Raw genomic sequence first — 23547 nt, 5'->3', positions numbered from 1 at the left:
CCCTCATTGAATTTGAAGGAAAATCCCATGATTCTTGCTTTTGTTGCTATGGAGAGGGCTGTTCTCAGTTCCTATGGACTGTTGCACTTTAATCAAACACTGACCAGTTTTCTGAAGGCAGAAAAAGGACTTTCTATTTTTTTTTGTTTTTCTATTTAACGTTTTTTTCTCATAAACATTTTTCATTGTTTATAGTGCAGGAGCAGTAGGTTTGTTAGTGTGCACAGACAAAAGAAAGAACAATTGGTGCAGAAATAATTTTAAGTCCTAAATTGCTGGTAAATTTCTCGAACAATTACAAAGAAGCAAAGTAATACTTCATATTAAACGTTACATGTTTTAGCAGAAAAACTACTTATTTTCTTGTAAAACTACACTGAAAAGTTCTGCATTGGCTGATATTATAAAACAACTCTTTACTTTTGGTATCACTTTGCTCATCAGTTTTCTCATGTTATCTATCAGTTGTGTTTTATTTTTTTACAACGACTCTTGCAGGGCACTTATTACACCAGCAGGTGGCGAAGAGACTGTCTTTTTGAGTGAGTCACTGAATCAGTCACACAAACGATTCTTCCAAAAACATTATTCACTCACGAATGCAGCAAGCGACAGACTTTGTTTGTGAGTCACTGAATGAATCGATTTGTTCAAATAAAAAACGAACCAACAGTTGCTAGTGAGTGTTGTTTGGAGTTGCTGCTGATTTTGCTGTGGCTTGGTTTGGAACTTTTTTTTTTTTTTTTTTTTTTTACTGGCGGAGCAAAAGTAGACAACGTAAGTGGCAATATAATGTGAATTTCTTGATATTAGCTTCTTATTTATTGAACTGTTATCACACACTTATGCTTGTGCTGCCTTCGCCTGTGGTTGAATCAAAGCCAAACAACAGTACGTTACTTCGTTATATAAAAACTCAGCACTGAAAAATGGTATTCGAAGCACTGGTGTAGACATGGAGGAGCACATCTTGTCATAGCGAATGGACAAATAAATAAATTAAGGTTTGTATTTCTTTTACAGCTAGTCATTCTCGGGAGGTTTGAATAGTCCATCTTCATTAAAAAATACATTTCTCTTTGTATAGATATAGTATGAATTTAAATACATGGTTTATGGTTACATGGTTTGAAAGGTGTTTTTTGCACTCTCTCATTAATCAGTATTAATTATACAGTGTAACTTTCAACAGCTTGATGACCCGTGGACCATATAAAAGTTTCAGTTTGAAGTATTCAGAATGCAGTTTGGTTAAGGGTAACTGATCCCACATCAGTGCTACTTTACAAAATCTGCTGAGAGACTGGAAAAAGAACATCAAACACACACAGTCTCACAAATGGGTTTCCTGTAGTTGATGACTGCACATGGTATATTGATCAAATGCTAAGCGAAAGCATGTGTAATGGACTGAAGATGTCTATCTCTTCCTCAGCTTTTACTGAGCTCCAGCGGACAGCCAGGAGGCCTGTTTTCCCTTTCGTCTGTTAAACACACTTACACACACATCACTTTTCTTACTCATATATATATATATATATATATATATACACACACACACACACACGTACACACACACACCTATATACACGCACACACACACAAAACTATTTGTCCTCAGAAGACCTGTTATAAAACCTTTTTACATCTGAAAGCTTAACTGTTTTCTATGGACACACACCAACAGAAAAACCTCATATATCCGCCCGGCCACACACAAACACAGCAAAGATTTTTAATAAATCAGATCTCTTTCTCTCTCCATAGCTACATCCTTTTAATCTATTCCTCCTTGGAGGAAAATTTTATTCCTCAGAGGTTGCTCTTTCATAGCTCTGGAGACATGACTGAATTATCTCAAACGACTTTTATAAAGTATAAAGTTGTTTGACTCAATACCCCAGGAGAAATAAAATTGTCACAAATGAGACGACTGTGGACATTCAGAATTATATGTTATGCAATGTATTGACATGTCTGACCTCTGGTTCTTCTGAAATGTGAGATTATCTCCAAGACAGCAGGAGGTGTCAAAGTGAAAATGACGCAATGACTTCGGCACAAGGCCTTGTGTTACTGTCCAATCTACTGTTGTAGTTATGAGTGTGAGGAAAAAATCTGGAAACAATTATATTGCATTCAAAACCCTTCAAAACAGAATGATGTCATTGCTAATGGAGTGAGTCTAAATGTAGTTAAGGAGAGGTAGTGTGTTTACATGCTCTGAAGGGCAGTCTTGTGTTAGCAGATGTTGCATGTAGATCCCCCAGGGCCAGTGTGGCGTGATTCGTCAGATGCAGCTGAGTTAAACTCATAAAAGCTCTTTGTCACTTAATTAGTAATTTAATATAACATTTCACTCTTTGATTTAACAGCAGCTGACCTTGAATTGATAAACTAGAGAGGGAAGCTGACGGAGGTCAGGTAAATATGTAAAAACAGGTATTTTTAAATGAGAATTGAGAGTTTTTGTGCTGCTGAAGAAGAAGAGAGAACATTTATTCAACCATACAGAAAGTCATCAAACACACATTAAATGTTTTTTTTTTTTTTTACAGTTTTATTATGCTTACATTTTTTTTACATTGATATACACCATAATATCACTTTAACTAATAAAATCCTAGGTAAAATACATGCAGGGTGAAGAACTACAAATAATAAAGTTGTTTATTTACATATAGTCTATTTTTATGATAGTAAAGAATGTCAATAATAATCTGAGTAGTGAATGACAGAATCTACTAAATTTTTGTCAGTGTCAGAACACAGAAGTAGGAAATTGTGCAAATGTAAATCTATAAAAACATTTGCTTGCCATAAAAACAAACAAACAAAAAACTACATACTGTGTGTTGTATTGTACTCCGAAGGTAATGCCATTGTATGATTAATTGTTTTGAAAGCAAATATTTTCAACTAATTTATAATTAGTAATGAATACATGTGATTAAGTATAAGATGATGTAATTATTTAATTTAATCAGGTCTTTAAAATGCATGTGAAGATATTTCAACAGAATATGTTGCAGTGGAGGCTGTCATTACTTTTATAGCAATGTTGAAGGAAACATGGAGACCCCTTCATGATCATGCATCAAAACAAATTCTCTTTCTCTTTCTTCACCTGAAGTGATTCTGATTATTTCTTTGTCTGCATGTATGATGAACCTATAGGAGTAATTTAAAGAACTGCTTTTGGTCAGGTATTGCTTTATGAGATGGTCTAGACATGCTATCAAACCATGACATGTGGGCTTCTCTTTCTGCAGCCAGACTTTTTTGTTCAGTAAACCCTCAGCAGTGAGGCTCTCCAGCTTTAACTGACATTTAGTTTCCACAGTTGCGCATGGCCCTCTGTATTGAGTGGTGTATGTTACTGAGAACCTGTTGCATGTGATGTGTAATCTTGTCAGATTCTCTTTAGCAACAGCTTCTCGAGCCTGTGTAAAACAGGATTTAATCTCATCCTGGCAGGAGTGGTTGAAAAAGTGCTTGGCCTTAATTAAAGAACTATTAATATTTTGCTCAAATTGATCACAGATACAGATATTGACATAGATTGATTGTTTTCTGATGTTACAGTAACAACAATGTTGTCATTCTGACCCATTTGTACACGAGAGTAATTTCCTTTGACTAATAATTTTGAGTACAGTTTTATAGGATGGTTTCTAAAGAATCTCTCAGCAAAGTCCAAGTTGGACAGAAGGTTTCTGTCTTCAATGTTCTTTGTCTTCAGTTCATGCATCACAGGCATTATGCTTTCTGTGACAGGTTGAAAGCTGGGGTAAGAGCTAGGAAAGAAAAAGAAAGAAATTAAATGAAAATTAAACTTCTTCCTGCAAAACAACATGAAAGTACTTACAATGAATAGTCCATTGTGGTGACGCAGAGGGAGGAGATAATTTTTTCAAAAATTCACCAGAATTATCCACACTGTCATCGGATACAGCAGTCATTTGTGACAAAAAATGTACAGTCATACAGGGTGATCAGAAGTGATAAAATTAACCAATCACATTCATTATACTGTAGGGTATATTGCAGAATGTTTTTACCTAAATTACCACCTTCTTGGTTTAGTTATTTTGTTTCAGTGAGGGTGTGCAAAAAAATTTATAGAGTCCAGAGCAGTGGCGTGGTTCTAAAAAAAAAGTGGTTTACAGTTACACAGTCGCCACCCAAACCCCCTGTCCCATCACCACCACCACCAAAAAAAAAAAAAGTTGTTGTTGGTTTATTAGTAATTAAGTAATATCAGTACAATTCACTCTAAATTTGATCAACCGATTATTTGATTATTTTTCAAGTAGTCTACAGCATGACTTCCAGGTTGTTCCAGCCCATCTGTCAACACATTATTACAGTTCTTATTACATACAGTTCAGATATTGTGGCCAGATAAATGGCCAGGGAAAAAAGTAAGCATAAGGCGTATAGGCCCCGACTTTACCATTGGGCCAGAGGGCAAATGTGCAAAAATATATTGTTTTCTTTAGAAACTTTAAGATCTCTATGCTTTGAATAGCCTAATAAGTTGTTTTGTGTGGTTAGTTATTCTAGTTTAACTGAGATAGGCCTAACGATATATGAAACATTTTCATTTAATCAGTGTTATCAAATATCTCAAATTACTTAGCTTGTAAGAAACGTTAGTTTGTGTGGCGATGGCTACTTTGAAAAATCAGAAAAAGACAGCAGGACTGTCGTCTTACCCAGAGCCATATAGAGTGAGAGTTGCGACAACTCCATTGACTCCAATGGAACGCTTTTTTTTACAGCAATGGCGGCTCGTGGAGCGTCTCAATAGTTCCCGGAAGTAGCGGCAAACCGATGCCGCGCCGTAGAAGATGCAGCAGAACAAACCGTTTGCGACGCACTTTTAACAGGTAAGACGTTTAAATAATAAGATTGAATATTATCAGTACATCTTAATTACAATAAATTGCAAATTAAAACCTTCCAGTAGATAATCACTCATTAAATGAGTAGATTTAAGGTTTGTTATCAGATAACTAACAGATTAGGCTAGGATTGGAGCTGAATAAAGTTAGTAACGAACACCATAATAATTGTAAAATCTGTTCTCATAATTCAGTTTCATCCATCGTGTTTGCAATTAGAAAAAAAGAAGTATAAACATATTTTTTTGCAGGGTGGGGAAAGTTAGCTAACGTTACATAGCCTATAACGTTAGTTCAATATAACGTGTGACAGCGGTGAGTGGAAGTGGTAAAAATGAGGTTATAAAGTTTGTTCCTTATTACACGTATTAAATTACTTAATAATAAAATGCACCCTATTGATATACATTTAGAGTGAATTGAGTTTGCAAAAACATGGGTGGAGTGTTTTTAGTCATTGTGATTCATTTACTATTACCTGTCTATATTATATAATAATACTGTATTATATACTTAAACTTGTTAGTGTATAAAAGTAACATACCGCAACATTCTGTGGGTGCTGGTGGGTGGAGGATTAGTGGTGCCACTGGAGTGTTCTGTGATGGAGCATCAGTGAGGATGCAGGTCTGGAGAGCTGAGGGGACCTTTTTTTTTGATAGCTGAATTTTCATTATTTTTCTTAGTGCTGCCTTTGCATTGCTTGATCTTTATTTTTTTTTCTTGTCTCTTAAATTTTTTTAATAGACCCTGGTAACTGGCTGATGGTTCACTGGAATGCTGATTGGCTGCTGATTGACTTGCTGCTGGTTGACTGGGCTGTGTCACCTGTCCCTGTCTCTCCTCTCTAGCCATGTCCTTTTTCTTCACTCTCACTTTCCCTTCTCTGAGTGTCCTCGTTCTTTTTTCCTCAACCTTTGAAACTGATAGAGGTAGAATACATGGTTTTGCTAATTTTAAATATTGAAAATATCACATCACTTTACTTCAACTAGTACGAGTTTGTACTTATTATATATGAATCACCTGAAATAACATAGCTGTAATCAGTAGCCATTTCTTGTATGTTCACAGGTCTAGGGGTGCATCGTGGAGCAGGGCCCTCCTCTTTTTGACCACAGGACGGTGTACAAAGATTGTGGGAATAGCATCTGGTCTCAGCCTACTCTTGAATTTTTTGGTCATGACAAATTGCATTGCCGCAATTTTTCTGCATACTGACTTCAGTTTAGTTTCCACACACACCTTTTTTTTGTCTACCCACTTACAGTACATATCACATGGTGGTTAAATGCACAGTTATAGGTAACACTGATGACTCCCTGCAATGTCTCACCATGAGTCTCAGCTCCCTGGGTTTTGCAAGGCTTTGCTTGTTCCTTATTTCTAGTAAAACATTGTCAATGTAAAAAAGTGCAAATAAATGTAAGTATAATTACCTAACAATTTTTTTTTGTTGTAATTTTTATTTGTATTTAGATTGCTCCTGCTGACTTGAGCCAACCATTATTTTCTCCCCTCTATGTCAGCGGGGAAGCCATACATTCGCACACCTTTCTCTGACTGAGTGGAGCAACCCCACGCAGCACAGTAAACCACGGTGGAGACTATGCAAGGACAACATGAAAGAAAGGACACATACAAAATGCTTGTCATGCTATTACATTTATTAGAAATGTATTCATGAATTGCTGTAAATAGTTAATTGTATAATTACAATTTAAAATAACTGTTTTCTATTTTAAAATGGAATATACTCCTGTGATGCCAACCTGAATTTTCAGCATCATTACTTTTGAATGGCAGTGTACATGTTTATATACGAGTTTGCTTAAGTTGTTTTAAACCTGAATATATTGTGTACATGAATAAGTATTGTAAGAATTATACTAGATATAATAGGTATATTATTTATAATAGGCTACATAATTATATTACTATATGTAATTGTAAGAATTATAAACAGTAAGCTTCATTTTACATTTATTTAACATGCTAATTACTGCTGGTAAAAGTGAATTGACCCATAGTGCGGTGCCAGCTGAAAATCACCTGTCACCAGCCTGTCTCTGTACTACCTGAAAGTCATCAATATGACATGAGTTAACATTAGATCAGTGAAAAAATGGACAATATGTAACGTAAAAAGGCAACAGGAACCCGTGTTTATAAAACTTAACGTTAGCCTGAAATACGTTTTTAACATAACGGTAATTGAACACTAATCCTCAAATATTACCCGATTTGATATTTTAAAAACAACATCGCTGTAACTACATACTCATGCTACATACATATGTCAGTGTGTTGTATAAACATATAAAATAAATGCATTTATTGACTCCTTATTACCAGAAATCGCAGTTCTGTCACTCTACTCTTATCAGTTTGAATGGCCGCCAACGCACTTCCTGGAACTATTTGAAGTCTACACGAATCACGTGACAACCAAACATTTCGAACTTCCGTTGTCGCAACTCTCTCTCTATATGGCTCTGGTCTTACCTTAATCTTTGTCCAGTGGTCAAATGGAAGGTAGAATTTTGTTCGGTGGGAATAACAAAACTATTTCACTGTAAGTTTCGAGTTTCCATTTCCGTCTGAATGGAAATCTTGCATATTGACACTAAAAATTTGGAGTTTGTGCCCGTCATTTACCACGTAATTTTCTGTGAAATCGGTAAAAAAAAAAACGGCTCTTCCAGACTACAAATTAGTGAGGTGACTGGATGTAGCAGGGGAATGCAGGATGCTCTAGTAGGCTACTGTACTCTGCATGTGAGGTGCAGCTCTCCATAGATGATTTTGAGCTCCATGTGATCCAGAACTGATGGGCTTTTATCTGCTTCCATGCTCAGGACGTCCCTGGCCTGTTTGAAGAAGGTTTACAGCTCATCATAATGACAGCAGTGTCCAGCAAAGTGATTTTCTGCTGGACTGGAAGTTGTGAGCTGGGATACTGATCTTTTGGATGAGAATATATATATATATATATATATATATATATATATATATATATATATATATATATATATATCCTATTTCCAAACTGAACAAGCACCCTAAAAAATATAGGCTATTAATGAACATTTTCTTTGAACTCCTCTCACTAAAACTAACTCGGGTAAGACATTCTGTTCTATATTAGATAACTGTAACTATTATATGGGTATGTGAAATACTGTATTCTGACTGAATTTGATCAATTCAGGGTAATGAAAGACCCATGTACTTCTGACCACTATATTTATTTGAGATAATTACTTTTTCATAAATGACTGCTGTATGTGATGACAGTGTGGATTATTTGAGTGAAATTCGGCCTGTTAGAGAAACTTTTCTTTATCTCAATGAACACCTCACTGTAAGTATATGATGATAATGATCTGCAGAAGGAAGTTGAACTTTCATTATATATATATATATATATATATATATATATATATATATATATATATATAGCTTTAAGATCCTTTTGCTTTGAAAGAGCAAGTCAATAATAAGTTTGATTGACATATGAGACTTAATGAACATTTATTCAGTGTTATCAGATGTAAACTCTTACAACACTTTAAAATACTAAAGGGTGGTCCATTTTGTCCATGTATTTTGTGTATAAAACATCTGGAAAAAGACAAATGAAAGAGAATGTTTTTAAATTGATGTCATCTTGAAATGCTGTTTTCCAGTGTAGGCTCTTCACAGTCTATTTAACTTAAAAGTAGTAAGTTAAACACCATTAAGTTTTCCACTTTCCAGGAAACAAATGTTTAATTTTGTAGTCAGGGAGAAATAGAAGAAACAGAACAGGAATGATGACAAAATAATTTAAAGAAACATATACACAACAAGCTGTATTGCACTTTATTTAATGTTTAAAATACTGTATCTGTCAAACAATAAATGAAAACACACACACCAATTTACAATTGAGATTAGGATTATACTATCTCTCTATTGAAGAAAATCTGCCATCTTGCATGGGAAGTAATAACCACAGTCCCAAATGCATACAATTATTAATGTTAGTATTACTTAGGAAATTTTAGTTCCGCACCCTTCATAACCTGATTAATAACCTATATGCCTGGTGTTCTCCTGTATAACTGAGATGAAAGCAGCTGTTCCATGATTCCTAATCATATTCCCATAACTAGCACCCGCTGGCTGTAAGCTTTGTTCTGGGCATCGGTGAAGATGAAGTACTTGGTTGTATGGTTATCTTTTCTTCCAGTGACAAACTCCAGCATCTCCCCATTACCATGGAGAATTATCTGTGTATTATCCTCTTTATACTGGTTAGAATGCTGCAGCATGAACTGAAAACACGTGAGCAGGTCTTTCTTCATCTCACCGCTTTTCTCCAGTTGGGTCTTTGTCTCTAGGATCTTCTCTAGTGACAGCGTTTTGCCCAAGAAAACTCTACGGCGTGGCTGGATGTGGAGGGTGTGCAGGGGCTGATGGGTACTGTACGTGAGGTGCAGCTCTCCACAGGTGATCTTGAGCTCCATGTGATCCAGATCTGATGGGTTAATGTTAGCCAGGGCTTTTGTAGCTTGCTCGAAGCAGCTTTCCAACTCATCACAACAGTGATGTCCAGCAAAATGGCTCTCTGCCAGGCTGGAGGTCGTGAGTCGAGATTCTGGATTGATCCTTTGAAGGAGCTTTGGACCGTTTGTGCCCAGATGTACCATGCAGGACAGGACAGGTGTTCCGGCAGTGATACACACCAGGTGGCACTCTCCTTCCAGTGTTAGAGAGACATTATGCCGCTTGGAAGCAGGAAAGGCCTCCAGGGCTTTTATAGAGAAGTCAAGACTGGTTTTCAGTAGTGAGTCCAGCAATCCTTCCTGACGGATTTTCACCTTTACTGACAGGAGTGAGTGCAGATCAAGAGAAGGTACCGTGAAATCTCTCCTTTTGGGAAGAAATAAACAAATGGCCATTAACTCTAAGGGAAAATTATGGTAACAAAGGATAAAAAAAAGTTTGGACAACCATTTTTGTCCTAAATTTAAATGTAACAATTTTAATAATGAACTTTCATATATTCCTTGCAGTCAGTGAATAATTCTCTATTGTACATGCATGTAGCCCGGCTCGCCCTTCAAGGGTTTTGTTTTTTGAGGACTGATTGACTGTACATTATCCCTATATATAACACATATAAACAAATCCTTTAAATACACTATCTGAAAGTTTTAGTCAAAACAATCCTAATGCATCTTTATATGAGGTCACAATGTATTAAAGGTCCATCAGAGGGAATTTAGCAGTCCCTGCTAATCAAATTATTTCTTATTTGGTAACAGTACATCTCAAAGAGAGGGCACAGTCTCCACATACACTCTATATTTTGGTTTAAACCTCTAAACCTAACCCTACCCATAATTTATTCCCCAAATGAGTGGGAAATGATAGCTGATTGACAAGGGTGTAGAAGCACCTAACTCTGGTTGTAAGCCTAAAACAGATCTTTTCTGAAAAATCTTAATTCTGATTGGTTGATTGGAATGTTGTTCCAGGATCAACAAGGGTGTCACCTTCCTGGGCGGAGTGTACATACAGTTGTCACAAAAAACCTGTTTAGCAAAACAAAACATTTTGGCCCACTTAGCAACCATAAATACAGGTGATTAAAATGAAACAACCAAAACTTCCATGAGACAACTTAATTATATAAATAACAAATGTCAAGGTATGCTTTATGACAGTAAGGCAAACAATAAAATGCATCTACTAATATAATAAAGCATAGCAAAATAAATGGGCTTTTATGAGCTTATTCATCTGTTGCTTGCTAATATGTCTAATACTTTACAATAGGCTATGTAACCCAGATTGTTCCATTTATTGGTACAGTACATTAGCTTATTGTTAGACCTATACAGTACCGTGACTAGAGGGGTGGGAGTAAGTGCTAATGCGTGACACCTGCGCCACTCACAGGTCTCGAATCCCAAAGAGTAGCTCCGGAAGGATAAAAGGAGGAGTGACGTCAGTGTAAGAGGAGAGAGTACCAGGCCAGAGGTCTCATTTATAAACGTTGCTTACGCACAAAATGGGCATAATGCGTATGCAATTTTCCATGCGCATATCGTGATTTATATATATATATATATATAAAAAAATTACTTGCCGTAAATATGTATGCATTGTACAAAGATTATAAACCATGCATACAAACTCTTTTTCATTGAGTGAGAAAAGTAATCACAGATTATAAACTCTGTTTTCATGTCGATATACTCGTTTACATTAAATATTCAACTCGAATTAAAGGAGATAAACACTGAAATTACATAATTTTGAAAACAACATAATTACAGAATTTCATTAAAAACAAACATAATTTTACTGTGACATGGTATTTCTTTTATGACACAGAGGAGTGCTATAGGTGCACCGTGCACAATAATTAATCTTTAAAATAAGATCATGTTATGAAAAATATTTTAGCGAGAACATTGAGCGATGATGCACACTTACAGAGATATTATGGTGGACACTGCTGGATTACTGGACAGCTACAGCTGCACGGAGGTCTTAATGTCGTGTAAAGTCATCTTGAAAAATACCAATATATTTGAAGGATATAACTAGGAGAAAACGGTAAGATTTGCATGTTTCCTTTTTAAAATACTTTGTCAGTGAAGCACCAAATCAGAATATAATAAATTTAATTCGATTTGAGTTGAGTTGTTTAAAACAATTGAAATACATTCATCCGCCAGGGGCTCTTTTGTGTTTATTTTAATATTAAAATCTTGTTTAAATCTTCGCTGGTACCTGCCTCCTTTTCCTGTGACTACTACGTCCTTTTTTTGCTGAGTTAGATGTGTTCCTAGGTCAACATATTTTGTTGACCCTGGAACAACATTTTACTCCACAAATGTATTCTTGACCATATTCCTACCACCGGCGGCGCCAGGGGGGGTCTTGGGGGGTCTCAAGACCCTGCCAAAAAATGCCTTGACCCCCCATTTGACCCCCCAGCCTCTTCCTGATTAAAAATATATATATATTCGGGATAAAGATCCAAAAATGTTTCTCTTCAAACTACGCAGAACAATAATAAATAATAATTATTTCGACATTTATTCATACACTGAACCGAGAACCGTTTCTGTCGGACGCGTCCGATTCGAGAACCGATGAGCTGATGATAACTGCGCATGCGTGATTCAGCGCGAAGCAGACTGACACAGAGCGCATCTGAACCGAACTGATTCTTTTGGTGATTGATTCTGAACTGATTCTTTGCTAATGTTATAAGCGCGGGTAAACCAAAGGCTTGAATGAAGGGCAATCATCGCCAATGACGGCATTACATCGAGCGCAAAAGAACCGGTGAACCATTTTTTTTTTCAGCTGGTTTATTTGATCGAATTGTCCGAAAGAACCGGTTCACTTGAGCACCTGCTCCTTTGCCCCTTAAGTGCCCTTTTGTCAAAGCAAAATTTCCTCAATTTTTTTTTGTAATAACATAAACTTTTGTGAATGCCTGCCCACGCCCAATCATAATATTAGTACAATTTATTAATAATAATTTAGCCGTAAATAAAATGACCAACATGATGACAGTTCACCTGACTACGACCTCATCCAACCGGGAAGATTCCTCATGCTGCAGGCGCATTTTTTAATTGCTAGAGGATATTTTCAACATCGTGGCAGCTGGTAAGTGGTGTTTCATTCTCAGCGAAGTGATTTTGGTGTTTATTTAGTTATTATTATTTACAAGAACGATGTGATGTGAGAACATGCAGATACGTTGTTTATATTGCTGTGGTAGCCTGTAGTGTAGAAGTAACACTAGCGTGCTGTTTGAGGGAGAAAAGTTTCACAGGCATCGAGGGGTCTGGTCTTTTTTATGTTATTTGAATAAACTTTTATTATATTACAGTACTTAGTTATTTTTAACACGTAAAAATAATTATCACAACACTGGTAAGGCTTATTCAGATTTTCTCATTCTCTGAATTATCATTATAAAAATAAAAACAATTCAGAAATGAATTAAAATATAATTATATTTTAAATGTGATGCAAATATTTTTTCTACAAAAGCAACAGTGTTTACAACAGCAAGACCACTTTAGCCTGTAAACTCAATAATATCTATCTGGAAATAAATGTAAAAATATCAATGTCAATAAAAATGCATAATATACCTGACATGAAAGTGCAGTGTGAAGGATATGAATAACAAATGTAGCCTGTCATTTGTTTACATTGCAAAGGTGTTTTTGTTGTTTAGTAGCAGAAATATGCAGTTATTAGCCATGTCCACTGTATTTTTTGTTGGTTTTCATGAGACCCCCCTTGAAAAGACCAGGACCCCCCCATTGCCCCCCCAATCAAAATTGTCTGGAGCCGCCACTGATTCCTACTCCTAAACCTAACCTTAACCATGAGTAATCCCTAAAATCAGAGGAAATTATAGATGTGTGACACTGATGTACAATCACCAAACAGTGATTTTAAGCGTAAACTTCACAAAATCTATAAACTGGTTCTTCAAATCTGATTGGTTAATCACAATGTTGTTCCAGGGACAACAAAGATGTTGTCCCAGGAACATGTCTCACTTGGTAAAATCAGGTTCAGCGACTACTTACACGAGTACATTTCACTGTAATATTAACACAGTGTAAAGATTTACTGTAGGGGCATTTTTCTTAAACTTTTGGATTCCAAACAGGTTTGATACTGTGTTGTTGTAAACTTTCTGATCTTCCTGAATATTTCAAATGAAATCTACATTGGTAGAGGCAACTTACTTCTCACACATAGCGGAGGACATCAAAGGTCAAAAAGCAATTCTTATGGTCCAGTCCAGTAGAATGTCCAGTCCAGAGTATGGACTCTGTTGAACACAAGATACAGTAAGTATTTTCAACTACTAATAAGTAAATGGAACAAGTAGACATTTTTTTTCTGTGGTAATTTTGTGACATAAGTATTATATTAAAGCCATATATCCCATTTATCATCTTCATTGTTGAGTTTTTGCTTTAAGAAAACAGCAAATGACATACTGATCAAATTCTGTCAGAATCAGTATTCCACACATATAACAGTTAAAGTTATCTAATATTTATTACATAGAACAGAATGTTGTATCGAAGTTAGTTTTAGTGATAGGTGTACAAATAAAATCAGCATAAATAGCCTATATCTTTTAGGGTGCTTGTTCAATTTGGAAATAAACAGATTTTTATTAATAAAATAGATTCTTTAAATTTCAATAATAATAATAATAGTAAAAGTCAATAATAGGTTCTAGTTTGTTTGACATATGAGACTTAATGTTCATTTAGATGTAAAACTCCTACAACACTTTAAAATACTAAAGAGGTTTGTCCATGTATTTATGCATAAAACATACAGAAAAAGGCAGTTGAACAGAATTACCTATTGTAGATCTTTGTTCAGTGGTCAAATGAAAGAGAATGTTTTTAAAGTGATGTTTTCAGCAAATGTTGTCTTCTACCAGTTTAGGCTCTTCACAGTCTGTTTAACTTAAAAGACCCCAGTAAGTTTCAATTTCAGTTAAATGTTACCACCACTTTCCAGGAAGCAAATATTTCATTTTGTAGGCGGGGAGAAACTGAAGAAACAGAACAAGTATAACGACTATCTCTGTATTTCAAAGAAAATACACATAGAGCTGTATTGTAGTATATTTAATATTTAAAATAATGTATCTGTCAAACAATAAATGAACATACATTTAAATTCAAATACAATTTTTGATTCCGTCTATCGAGTGCTTTTTTTTTCTTCACCTGTGAGGCCTGGACATTACAATCTGAGCTCACAGAAATGAGGAGTTTAGAGAGACTGAATCTTTGGACTGCTTCAAACTAATCATTTAAGAATCACTGGAAAATAAGGTGATAATAAATGCATATTTTGAGACGAAAACAAAAGCATTTTTTAACATTGCATGCATGTAATCCTATGAGACTTCGAAAACAATATTAGTAACCATTAAAATGGCATAATAGGGGCACATTGTTGGATGAAGTGCTCTTGAAGGCTTAGTTCATCCAAAAATTTACACAAATTAATATATTTTTGATGCATACCTGAGAGCTCTCTGACCCCAAGAGTAGTACAATGATCAAGGTCAGAAGCGTAACAAGGACATCGGTCCATGTAACATCAGGGTTTCAATCATAGTTTTAAGAAGCTATGAGAATACATTTTGTATGCAAAGAAAACAAAAATAATTCAATTATTATAAATAAATATTAACAATTTGTCTCCTCTGCATCACCCTAGCAACATTTTGGTGAGTATCTACTGAATGAAAACAGCGTATGCTGTTCTGTGTCAACTGTGGCACGTGGATACGCTGTTTTCACTCAGATCAAAGAGCAAACTATAGAAAATGTATAAAAAATGTATCTTCATGGCGCAGCTGACAGAACAGCCTACACTGTTTGGGTTGAGTGGATACTCTCCAAAATGGTGCTAGGGTGATGCAGAGGAGACAAATTGTTGATTAAAGTAATAAAGAATCATGCACACTGCACAACTATTGTTGGTTTTATCACTTTGTTTGTGGCACTGTACTTGGTCGCCCCACGCACAGTAAAATCTCATTGGTCTAAAATCCTGCTCCATAGAATTCTTTGTATGTTCTGATTGTCTTATTTTGCCACGTCATACAGCATTTACAACTGCAATTTCAGACAGATTAGTTCCAACACAATCACAATGGCAATTCCATTTTTCTAATCTTCAATATAACAAAACAATTTAACAATGACCAAAGATCACAAGTACATTCCAACAAACAAACAAGCAAACAAAAAAACATAGCTAGGCTAACATAGCTATGTGTAATTTAGGTTTATGAGTAAGTAATTTATTCCAGTGTTAAACACTGTCGCTGGTTTATCAACTACTTTATGTTTTGGCAAATGGCCAATTTTTATGGATTTCTATGAATTTTCTATCACATTTTTTGTATGAATCCCATTGTACAAATCCATATGAAATTGCTACCTTGAAAAATTGTTCTATTTTCTCATGAAATCAGGTTTTTATTTCTCATCAGTTTCACAATATTATGCCTGTAATACAGACAACTATTATAATCCTTTCCTCCAGTGTTTCTGATGAGATGCTTTAAAGTAACAAACAGTAAAGAAAAAATATATTTATTAAAAGAGAGAAATGTTTATAAGGCGTAAGAATAATAGATGGATAACATGAGATGGTGAAAGAAGGAGATGGAAAAAGAGCAGGCAAGGGATGAAAACAATCAGTCAGAAAAAAGAAAAGAAAAGAGGAAGTCAGCCAGGGATGAGGGTGAAAAGAGGCAGGGAAAAATCTGGCAATGAATGCCTTTTGATCGAAAACCTCTGCCTGGCAAGGGGGAGTTGCCATGGAAACACAGAGCTGCCAAAGATATGTGTTGATGGATGACAGTTTGAGCCAGTAGCATTAGACAGATTCTACGCCTGGAAGAACAGAAAGAGAGAGCGAGAGAGTAGAGGCATCATGCTACTCTGCTCCTCTATTAGTGTTGACAATGACATGATGCTTGTCACACTGTGCATCACAACACACCCACACACAGTTCCTCTCTCAAACTGCCATGGTGCCCCAGGGAAGGTGAGGTGAACGCCGAGGCCGGCTGTCAGGGTTGAAATTAGACTCATGTGAGATTTAAGAGCATTCAGAGTGTGTGAAGATTTTTTTGGGGTTGTTTTGTTTACATCTTGTTTGTTTAACTGTGTGTAAATGCCGCAAATAACATTCTTCCCAATGAAAAATGTCTCTCCCTGTTTGATAGCTCCTGTATCCTGTATCATTAGTCAGACTGGGAACACTTTTCTCAAATAATTCAAAAGCGCAGCCAGACCTGTCATTACACAGATATGAAAATAGGAGATTGGTGGTTGGGGAAGTGTGCAAGAGAATGATTGAACTACAACAATATGTTAGTCAAGAATGGTTCAGGAAAGATGAAGAAAGACAAAACGTGGTAATGAGACGGAAAAAAGGCAAGAGCGACATAAGAATCAACCCTCCTTTTGCAATCTTTCTTTATAAAGGCTCCATAACGCTGCGTTAAATCCACTTTTACTTCAACATATCACCTCTCTAATTCTGAAAGAGGGTGGCTGTAGGGCTAATCTGTCCCAAAAGTGATTGATTCTGTGATTGGGAGGCTTAATCAGGGGGGTAATTTATAACAAGTGTCTTCGGTGACGTTGAATACCAACTACTCACCACAAAAGAGTCAGCTGTGAATGGCGATTTTTGATTCATCCCAGTGAATCAAATCTTTTGATTCTGTCCAGCAAAAATTGTTCAGATTATACCATATTATAACACATTATTTTCCTCTATGCCCTGCCTTTCTGAAACACATAGATTTTTGCAAAGGTCATCGTTCTGAAAAGCGAGGTGTACACTGATTGACCAGCTGTCGAGTGCGTTGTGATTGGCTGAATACCTCAAGAATGAGACAGAAATGTTATGCCCCTTAGCACTGGGATGCCATCTCCCCGACAGGACCAGACTAAACCAATAAAACCCATCCCAACAAGGCATTTGTTGCATCCAGTGGGGACATAATGATTTAATACATTGCATATCGAGCTGCATAAACATAAAACCATGTCTGTATTTGTAATTGGAGAAATGACAAACCACAAGCGCTACTCTACCCTGCTCAAAAGCGTTTGAATCATCAGTGGCAAATTCTTTGAATATAAAACATGTACTCACAGGCTGTGAGTTAGAAGTGTCAGACTGTCCTTGCAAAGTTGGAACTGTCTCACATTATAGAAAAGCCTCTGAGCACAGACCAATTGTAGGGTAGTCTGCAGGTTCAGGAAACAGTTCTTCATAAAATGCATCACACAGTGTCACACACTGTGAGCTTGAGTGAGGAACGGTCGGTGGACTTGAGAACGGCACGGCTGGTCGGATTCGACGAAGGCCACATATGATGACCCTGGGCTGAACTCCGCTTTGTCCACGGTGAAAGCCGATCTGGCGATCCACAGCGCAAAGTTGATGTATTTCCTCAGCGACCAGCACGGATCAGCCCTTGGCATGGCGAAGCGGATATCGTCCTCTTTTAAAAGGCCAAACAATATAGTTTTGCTTTCAAAACGAAGCAATGTCTCCACAGCATGGTGGCAACAACAAAACTACAGCGAGAATCAAAGTTACATCTGTTTTCTCTGCGTAAACATTTGGCCGATTATGCAAATCTTCCCACACAGTGACGTAGACGTGGGGGCGTGTTTAAACGAGTGATTTTAGGAGCGCGTGGACAAGTCTTAACTTTTATAAAGAATATCACCAAACCTAACCCTAACTTCACAGATCTTTTTTATGCACCAAGAGCTTGTAACACTCAAAAGAGAAAGGAAACATTTTAATTCCATCATATGACCCATTTAATTCCTGAACACTCTAAAGTAAGATACTGTAGCCTAGGCCGTGTAAACTGCACCATATATAAAAATTTGTCTATGTATTTTTCACACTTGGTTTAGAACAAGGAAGTCAACAAATCATAAACTGCCCAAGTCCTGACCTCATTAAAGTGCACCTATTATGAATCTTGGAGAAAAAAAATACCTTTCATGCGGTGTATCACATCTCTAAGTGAATGAAAACATCCTGCAAAGTTTTAAATCTAAAAGTGCACCATGTATAAAGTTATTATCTTTCAAAAGAAAGAGTCAACTCTGAGTCATGAAAACAAGTAAATCTTTAAACAAAAGTTGTTTCAAGTTGACACATTAACATATTTATGCCTGCTCACTTGTTGTGCAGACCCGGGAAAACTTGAACCTCCCATCCCTCTGAGGGTCCAAGATCTTTGTGAAAAAGTGACTAACCTCAGTGGTGAAAATAGACAGATTATATTTGGACTATACTTCATAAGATTAAGATGAAGCAACATTTCCAATGATAGACAAACAGTTATTGAAACACTTTGAGTACTCCTCGTGTGCTGTACTTCTCCAAGCAGTGTTATTAATCTGATAAATATGCAAACAAGGACATTGACAAATGTACATTGTGTGCTGTGTATGGGTGTGTTCATAATAACCACTGAGTGCATGTTTGACTGAGGTGTGTGTGTTTGCCATTAACATTTTTTTCTTTTTTTTTTTGCCTCAGGGGATCCCAGACTGCTCTTCCAGTAAACATTGTTTCCATAGTGATAATGGAGAAGAGAGGAAGGATGCAAAAAGGTGACAGCAAGAGTAATAAGAGTGAATGAGTGAGTGAGAGAGAAAGTGTGTGCGTGAGAGAGAGAGAATCCAAAGAAATAAGCTGCATGCCAGATATAATAACATCACAAGGAGATAAAGGGAACATTGTGAGCTTGAGATCATTTTATTCTTAACACATTTCACAAAAACACACACAGAAATCAAACCAGAACAATGTTTAAGATTTTATTTCATTTCCTACCAGCATTGTTGCCTGTATAAGTTGTGATCATGTCTGAGGTTCTCCCATTATGTGTTTTTACAAATAAAATAAATGCGGAGAAAACGCAAACAATATAAAAAAAGTGCATGAAAATAACAGCTTTCATAGTAAATGAAGATTCCCTCTTTCCTACAAATCACTTGGATCATTGGACCTCAAAATAACAGATTAATAAGGACACTGAGGTAACTGTATCCGTGATCTCTGTCAGCTGGTGTCAATTAAGATGTTTTGTCTCCTGAATATGTAAATATATTAAATATTAAGGGTGCTAAATGCAATAGAATTGTATTGAACATTATGGCCAGCTTCAGGGCCTCATGCATTCTGGCTAAAATACACTGCATGTAAATGTGATTATCATCATGGACAGCAACCCAGGTCATGCATTTCGACAGGTGCCTATGATATTAACAAAATTTTATTTTGAAATTTTTTTTCATTATTATTATTTTTTCCTTACAAATTCTGAATGAGTGTGAATCTTTTTTCACATGGTCCCCATCACTATGAAAGGCCATTTCTGCTACGGAATAAATAAAATGGCAGAATTGCAAGATATAAACACAGGATTGTGAGATATAAACTTGTAATTCTTCGGAACTGGTATAAACTCAGAATTCTTTCTCACAATTCAGAGTTTATATCCTTTTGAATTACAAATTTATATATCACAATTCTTTTTTTTTCTGCCATGAGATAAAAAAAATAAAAAAAGATTATTGTGACTTTTTTTATTTTACAGTTCTGTTTTTCTTATCACAATTATGAATTTATACCTTGCAGTTCACCTTTTCGTCTCTGAATTGTGAGTGTATGGAAACAAGCTTCCATACTTCTTTGTGGATTGGTTCAGTCACAAATATCCACAAACACATCAAACACATTAAACGAGAACATTTAAGGCACAGTATGGTAGTTTCCGCAAAAGCCGAGTGATTTCGCTGTCCCTTTTGATTTGTGATGTTGCGTAATCCAGAAGTACAAAAAGTACCTAAAAATTAAGAAAACTTTGATATTCTGGTTTGTATAACGGATCTATAAAGCTGCTGGAAACCAGTTTCTTCCTTTGTTTCCACAGCAAGTGTTCTGTTGTTATTTTCCCCTCAAGTGAGCCCTGGGGAGAGCCCCATGGTGTCCAGAACCTATAGCGTCTGAAAGCCATCGGTGTGAAACCTCCCCTCCTCTAGCCTTCTCCTTCCCCTTTTCTCTCTTTTTCTCCAGGGTCTTGTTTTCCTTGTGGCTCTGCAGACCATCCCATGCCCTGTTCTGCTCTCTGGTTTCAGCATGACACAGAGCCAACATAGGACACACAGAGTCCTCTTCTTCATCACTGTCCTCCTCCTCATCCTCCTCCTCCAGCAGCTGTGGAAATCTTACTGAAGTTGATGATGATGAAGAAGAAGGGTGAGAGTTGGAGTATACATCCCGTTCGTACACAGACAGGGGGAGCTGGAGGTAACGGCCGGATGCGTATAAACAGCAGCAGGCAGGGACACACTCTGGACCTTCACGCCTCAGCAGACGCAGGCGTTTGCGGTACGGCCCGGGCGGTGTAATGCAGGGCTGCAGGGCAGGAGGGGGAAGAGGGGTATTTGTGGCAGGTGTTTGGAGGGAATAAGGTGTTGCTGTGGAACCTGATGGGAAGCACCAGTCACTCTGGAGGAGGATTTCGTTTCTGAGACGACGGAGAAGGTTGTTGATGAGTACGGAGCGCCGTAAGAAGGACTCGGGGTCATCCATGAAACGCAGCTTCTCGAGAGAAAGACGGAGAATGTGTGCACGCTCCTCCAAGACCGGTGACACCTGCTGGCCCAGAAGACAAAATGAACATTCATAAATGAGGTAAGTTCAGTTATCAAGCTAACATGTATGATTCATGTGTTGTGAGGAACAAATCAAGGTGCAAGATGTTGGTGAATGCTTTGTTTCGTTTGCAGAGGTATGTAGTGTAATAAAGTGATAAACAGTAGGGAAACAAAAACTGTTAAACGATAAAACCTAGCAGTGCAGAAATATTTCAGTTTAGTAAAATAGGAATAGAAATAAAAACTGAAAGCAAAAAAAAAAATCTAAATGTGCACTACAAAAAAATAGAAACTAAATTAAAATGAATAATAAAATTACTAAAAAAAAATTTTTTTTATTAAATATTTTCATATGAATTTCTAACGGCTAAAATTTGAGTTTAATTTACGTTCAAACTAAATCTTCAAGTAAAAAAAATTTGCAATTAACATATTTAATAATAAAAAAAAAAAAAGACAAATGAGGTATGCTCAGCGAATTTTAATCTGAAATTAAATTCAGGAATTTTAATAGGAATGCTTTATTATGAATCCAGTCATGAATTTCATGTGAAGCTGAAAGATTTCGGAATACATTCACTGCATGCATACAGTTCATCACATTAATCTACATTTTTTAAAGTGACTTCTGCATGAAATATCACCATCCTCACCTTTACAATTATAAAAAAAATAATAAACCCTGGTGTTTACAGGTTCTTCAGTGGTAATGCTAGTCTATGCAAAAATTATTACAGCGTCATACAGTTACATGAATTACTGAAAGTATTATGAATAATATAAAGTGTTGTGTAGAAATATGTACTATTATGTAAGGCTAGCACTTACAGTGTGACAGTAACTCCTGAAGCTCAGTGCAGGTTCTTCATCCTCCACAAATTTCCTCTTGAAATATGAGATCCGTGACAGGGCCACACGATCCATCACATGATCAGGAGCTCGTCTGTAATGGGGCTCTGGAGACAAAACGGGAAGGTTCAGACAGAGTTTCATTAATAGGCTATGTCTTCTAGATCAAAGACTGGTATGGAGAGAATTTCTGGCCTGTTTTAGTACCAAAACTGGATAACAGATTTTGAAACGTCTAGTTTGGAATGGAACATCATCAGCACCATCTGTTCATGGTAGTCTGTTTTTCAGTGATGAGATTAGTTTCAGACCTTCAATGAGCCCTTGGGTGTTACCCCCTGGTGGTGAGGAGGTGGAGATACAGCTTTTACTGCAATGCTCCGAATCCCAGATCGGTTGGTAGATTGGTGGCGGGGCTTCGGATTCAGGCTCACAAAAAGGGTTCATTGATAGGACCAAAGCCATAGTTTCACCTCAGTCCTAAACAACAAACACACAAACATAATTATTTAAAAAATGCATAATGCAATTCTGTCATACATGAGTAAGTGATGAGAATTTTCATTTTATTTCAACCCTGGATGACTTTATGTCTTCTATGGAATACAGAAGACATTTATTCTGTACAGTAAAAGTCACTGGGGTCCAGGGTTGTTTTGTACCCCATTTTGTATACTTTGTAAACACAACAACAGTTGAAATATTCTTTAAATCCACATATTTATATAACACATAGTGTGCATACAGTATATATTACAAATCACAGACATATATGTTCCAAAAATCATACAGGTTTGGAACCACATATAGATGAATACATGTGAAAGAATAACTTTTTTTGATGATATAACCCTTTAAAGCTGCAGTAGGTAACTTTTGTAAAAATATATTTTTTTTTACATATTTATTAAACCTGTCATTATGTCCTGACAGTAGAATATGAGACAGATAATCTGTGAAAAAAATCAAGCTCCTCTGGCTCCTCCCAGTGATCCTATTGCCATTTGCAGAAATTCATCCGCTCCCGGTAAAAAACAACCAATCAGAGCTGCGGTCCGTAACTTTGTTTGTGTTCAAAATGTATAAAAATGTATATAAAAAGCGAGTACACCATGAATCCATTTTCCAAACCGTGTTTTTGGCTTGTCCTGAATCACTAGGGTGCACCTATAATAAGTGTTTATATTCGGACTATTTTAGATTGCTTCGGGGGTACCGCGGCGGAGTAACCCAGTACCTTTGTGATTCTTCACAGACATAAACAGAGACAAGTAGTTCCGGCTACGATGTTCTTCCGCAAGACGCAAGCAGTTGTTTTTTAACTGCTAGAGCGTCAAAAGTTACCGACTGCAGCTTTAAACACAGGTTTTCAATTGACACTGACTGAATTCTATTTTCTGCAGCACTGTATTCACTGTGTGTGTGTTCATAACATCATATCTTAAATTGTTTTTGATGTTGACTATTTTTAAAAAAACATTGTATTTCTAGTAAAGTTT

At 36.4% G+C, this 23547-nt stretch overlaps 2 protein-coding genes and 2 long non-coding RNA genes across 4 annotated transcripts; 1 reads left to right on the top strand and 3 right to left on the bottom strand.

Annotated features, from left to right (window-relative positions):
* Positions 1-2476: 2476 nt before the first annotated feature.
* Positions 2477-3991, bottom strand: LOC113074815 (uncharacterized). The gene is made up of 2 exons (XR_003280816.1): positions 3869-3991; positions 2477-3797 (listed from the first exon to the last, which is right to left on the bottom strand). It is a non-coding gene; the product is annotated as an uncharacterized LOC113074815 (long non-coding RNA).
* Positions 3992-6285: 2294 nt separating this feature from the next.
* Positions 6286-6587, top strand: LOC113074814 (uncharacterized). Its single transcript, XR_003280815.1, has 2 exons — positions 6286-6332; positions 6437-6587. It is a non-coding gene; the product is annotated as an uncharacterized LOC113074814 (long non-coding RNA).
* Positions 6588-8676: 2089 nt separating this feature from the next.
* Positions 8677-14440, bottom strand: LOC113074813 (uncharacterized). The gene is made up of 3 exons (XM_026247558.1): positions 14325-14440; positions 13691-13776; positions 8677-9824 (listed from the first exon to the last, which is right to left on the bottom strand). The coding sequence occupies exons 2-3, from the start codon at positions 13711-13713 to the stop codon at positions 9047-9049; spliced, it is 801 nt and encodes a 266-aa protein (XP_026103343.1). The 5' UTR covers positions 13714-13776; positions 14325-14440; the 3' UTR covers positions 8677-9046.
* Positions 14441-19144: 4704 nt separating this feature from the next.
* LOC113074812 (SERTA domain-containing protein 4) lies at positions 19145-22528 on the bottom strand (the record flags this gene model as incomplete). The annotated part of the gene is given in 3 exon segments (XM_026247557.1): positions 19145-21200; positions 22028-22155; positions 22360-22528. Coding segments are annotated over 3 exon segments (996 nt in total). The 3' UTR covers positions 19145-20486.
* Between the last annotated feature and the right edge of the window lie 1019 nt (positions 22529-23547).

The sequence above is a fragment of the Carassius auratus genome, unplaced genomic scaffold (genome assembly GCF_003368295.1).
Source record: "Carassius auratus strain Wakin unplaced genomic scaffold, ASM336829v1 scaf_tig00015407, whole genome shotgun sequence".
Classification (NCBI taxonomy): Eukaryota; Metazoa; Chordata; class Actinopteri; order Cypriniformes; family Cyprinidae; genus Carassius; species Carassius auratus.
Note: the sequence above shows the minus strand (reverse complement) of the source record. Positions and strands in the feature narration are given on the sequence as shown.

What these genes read in the sequence shown, in the direction of transcription:
- LOC113074813 (XM_026247558.1), bottom strand. Translation starts at nt 13,713, where the DNA reads ATGTCCTCCGCTATGTGTGAGAA. An exon ending in TCCTCCGCTATGTGTGAGAA is followed by an intron (nt 9,825 to 13,690) that starts GTAAGTTGCCTC and finishes TCTTCCCAAAAG; the next exon opens with GAGAGATTTCACGGTACCTT.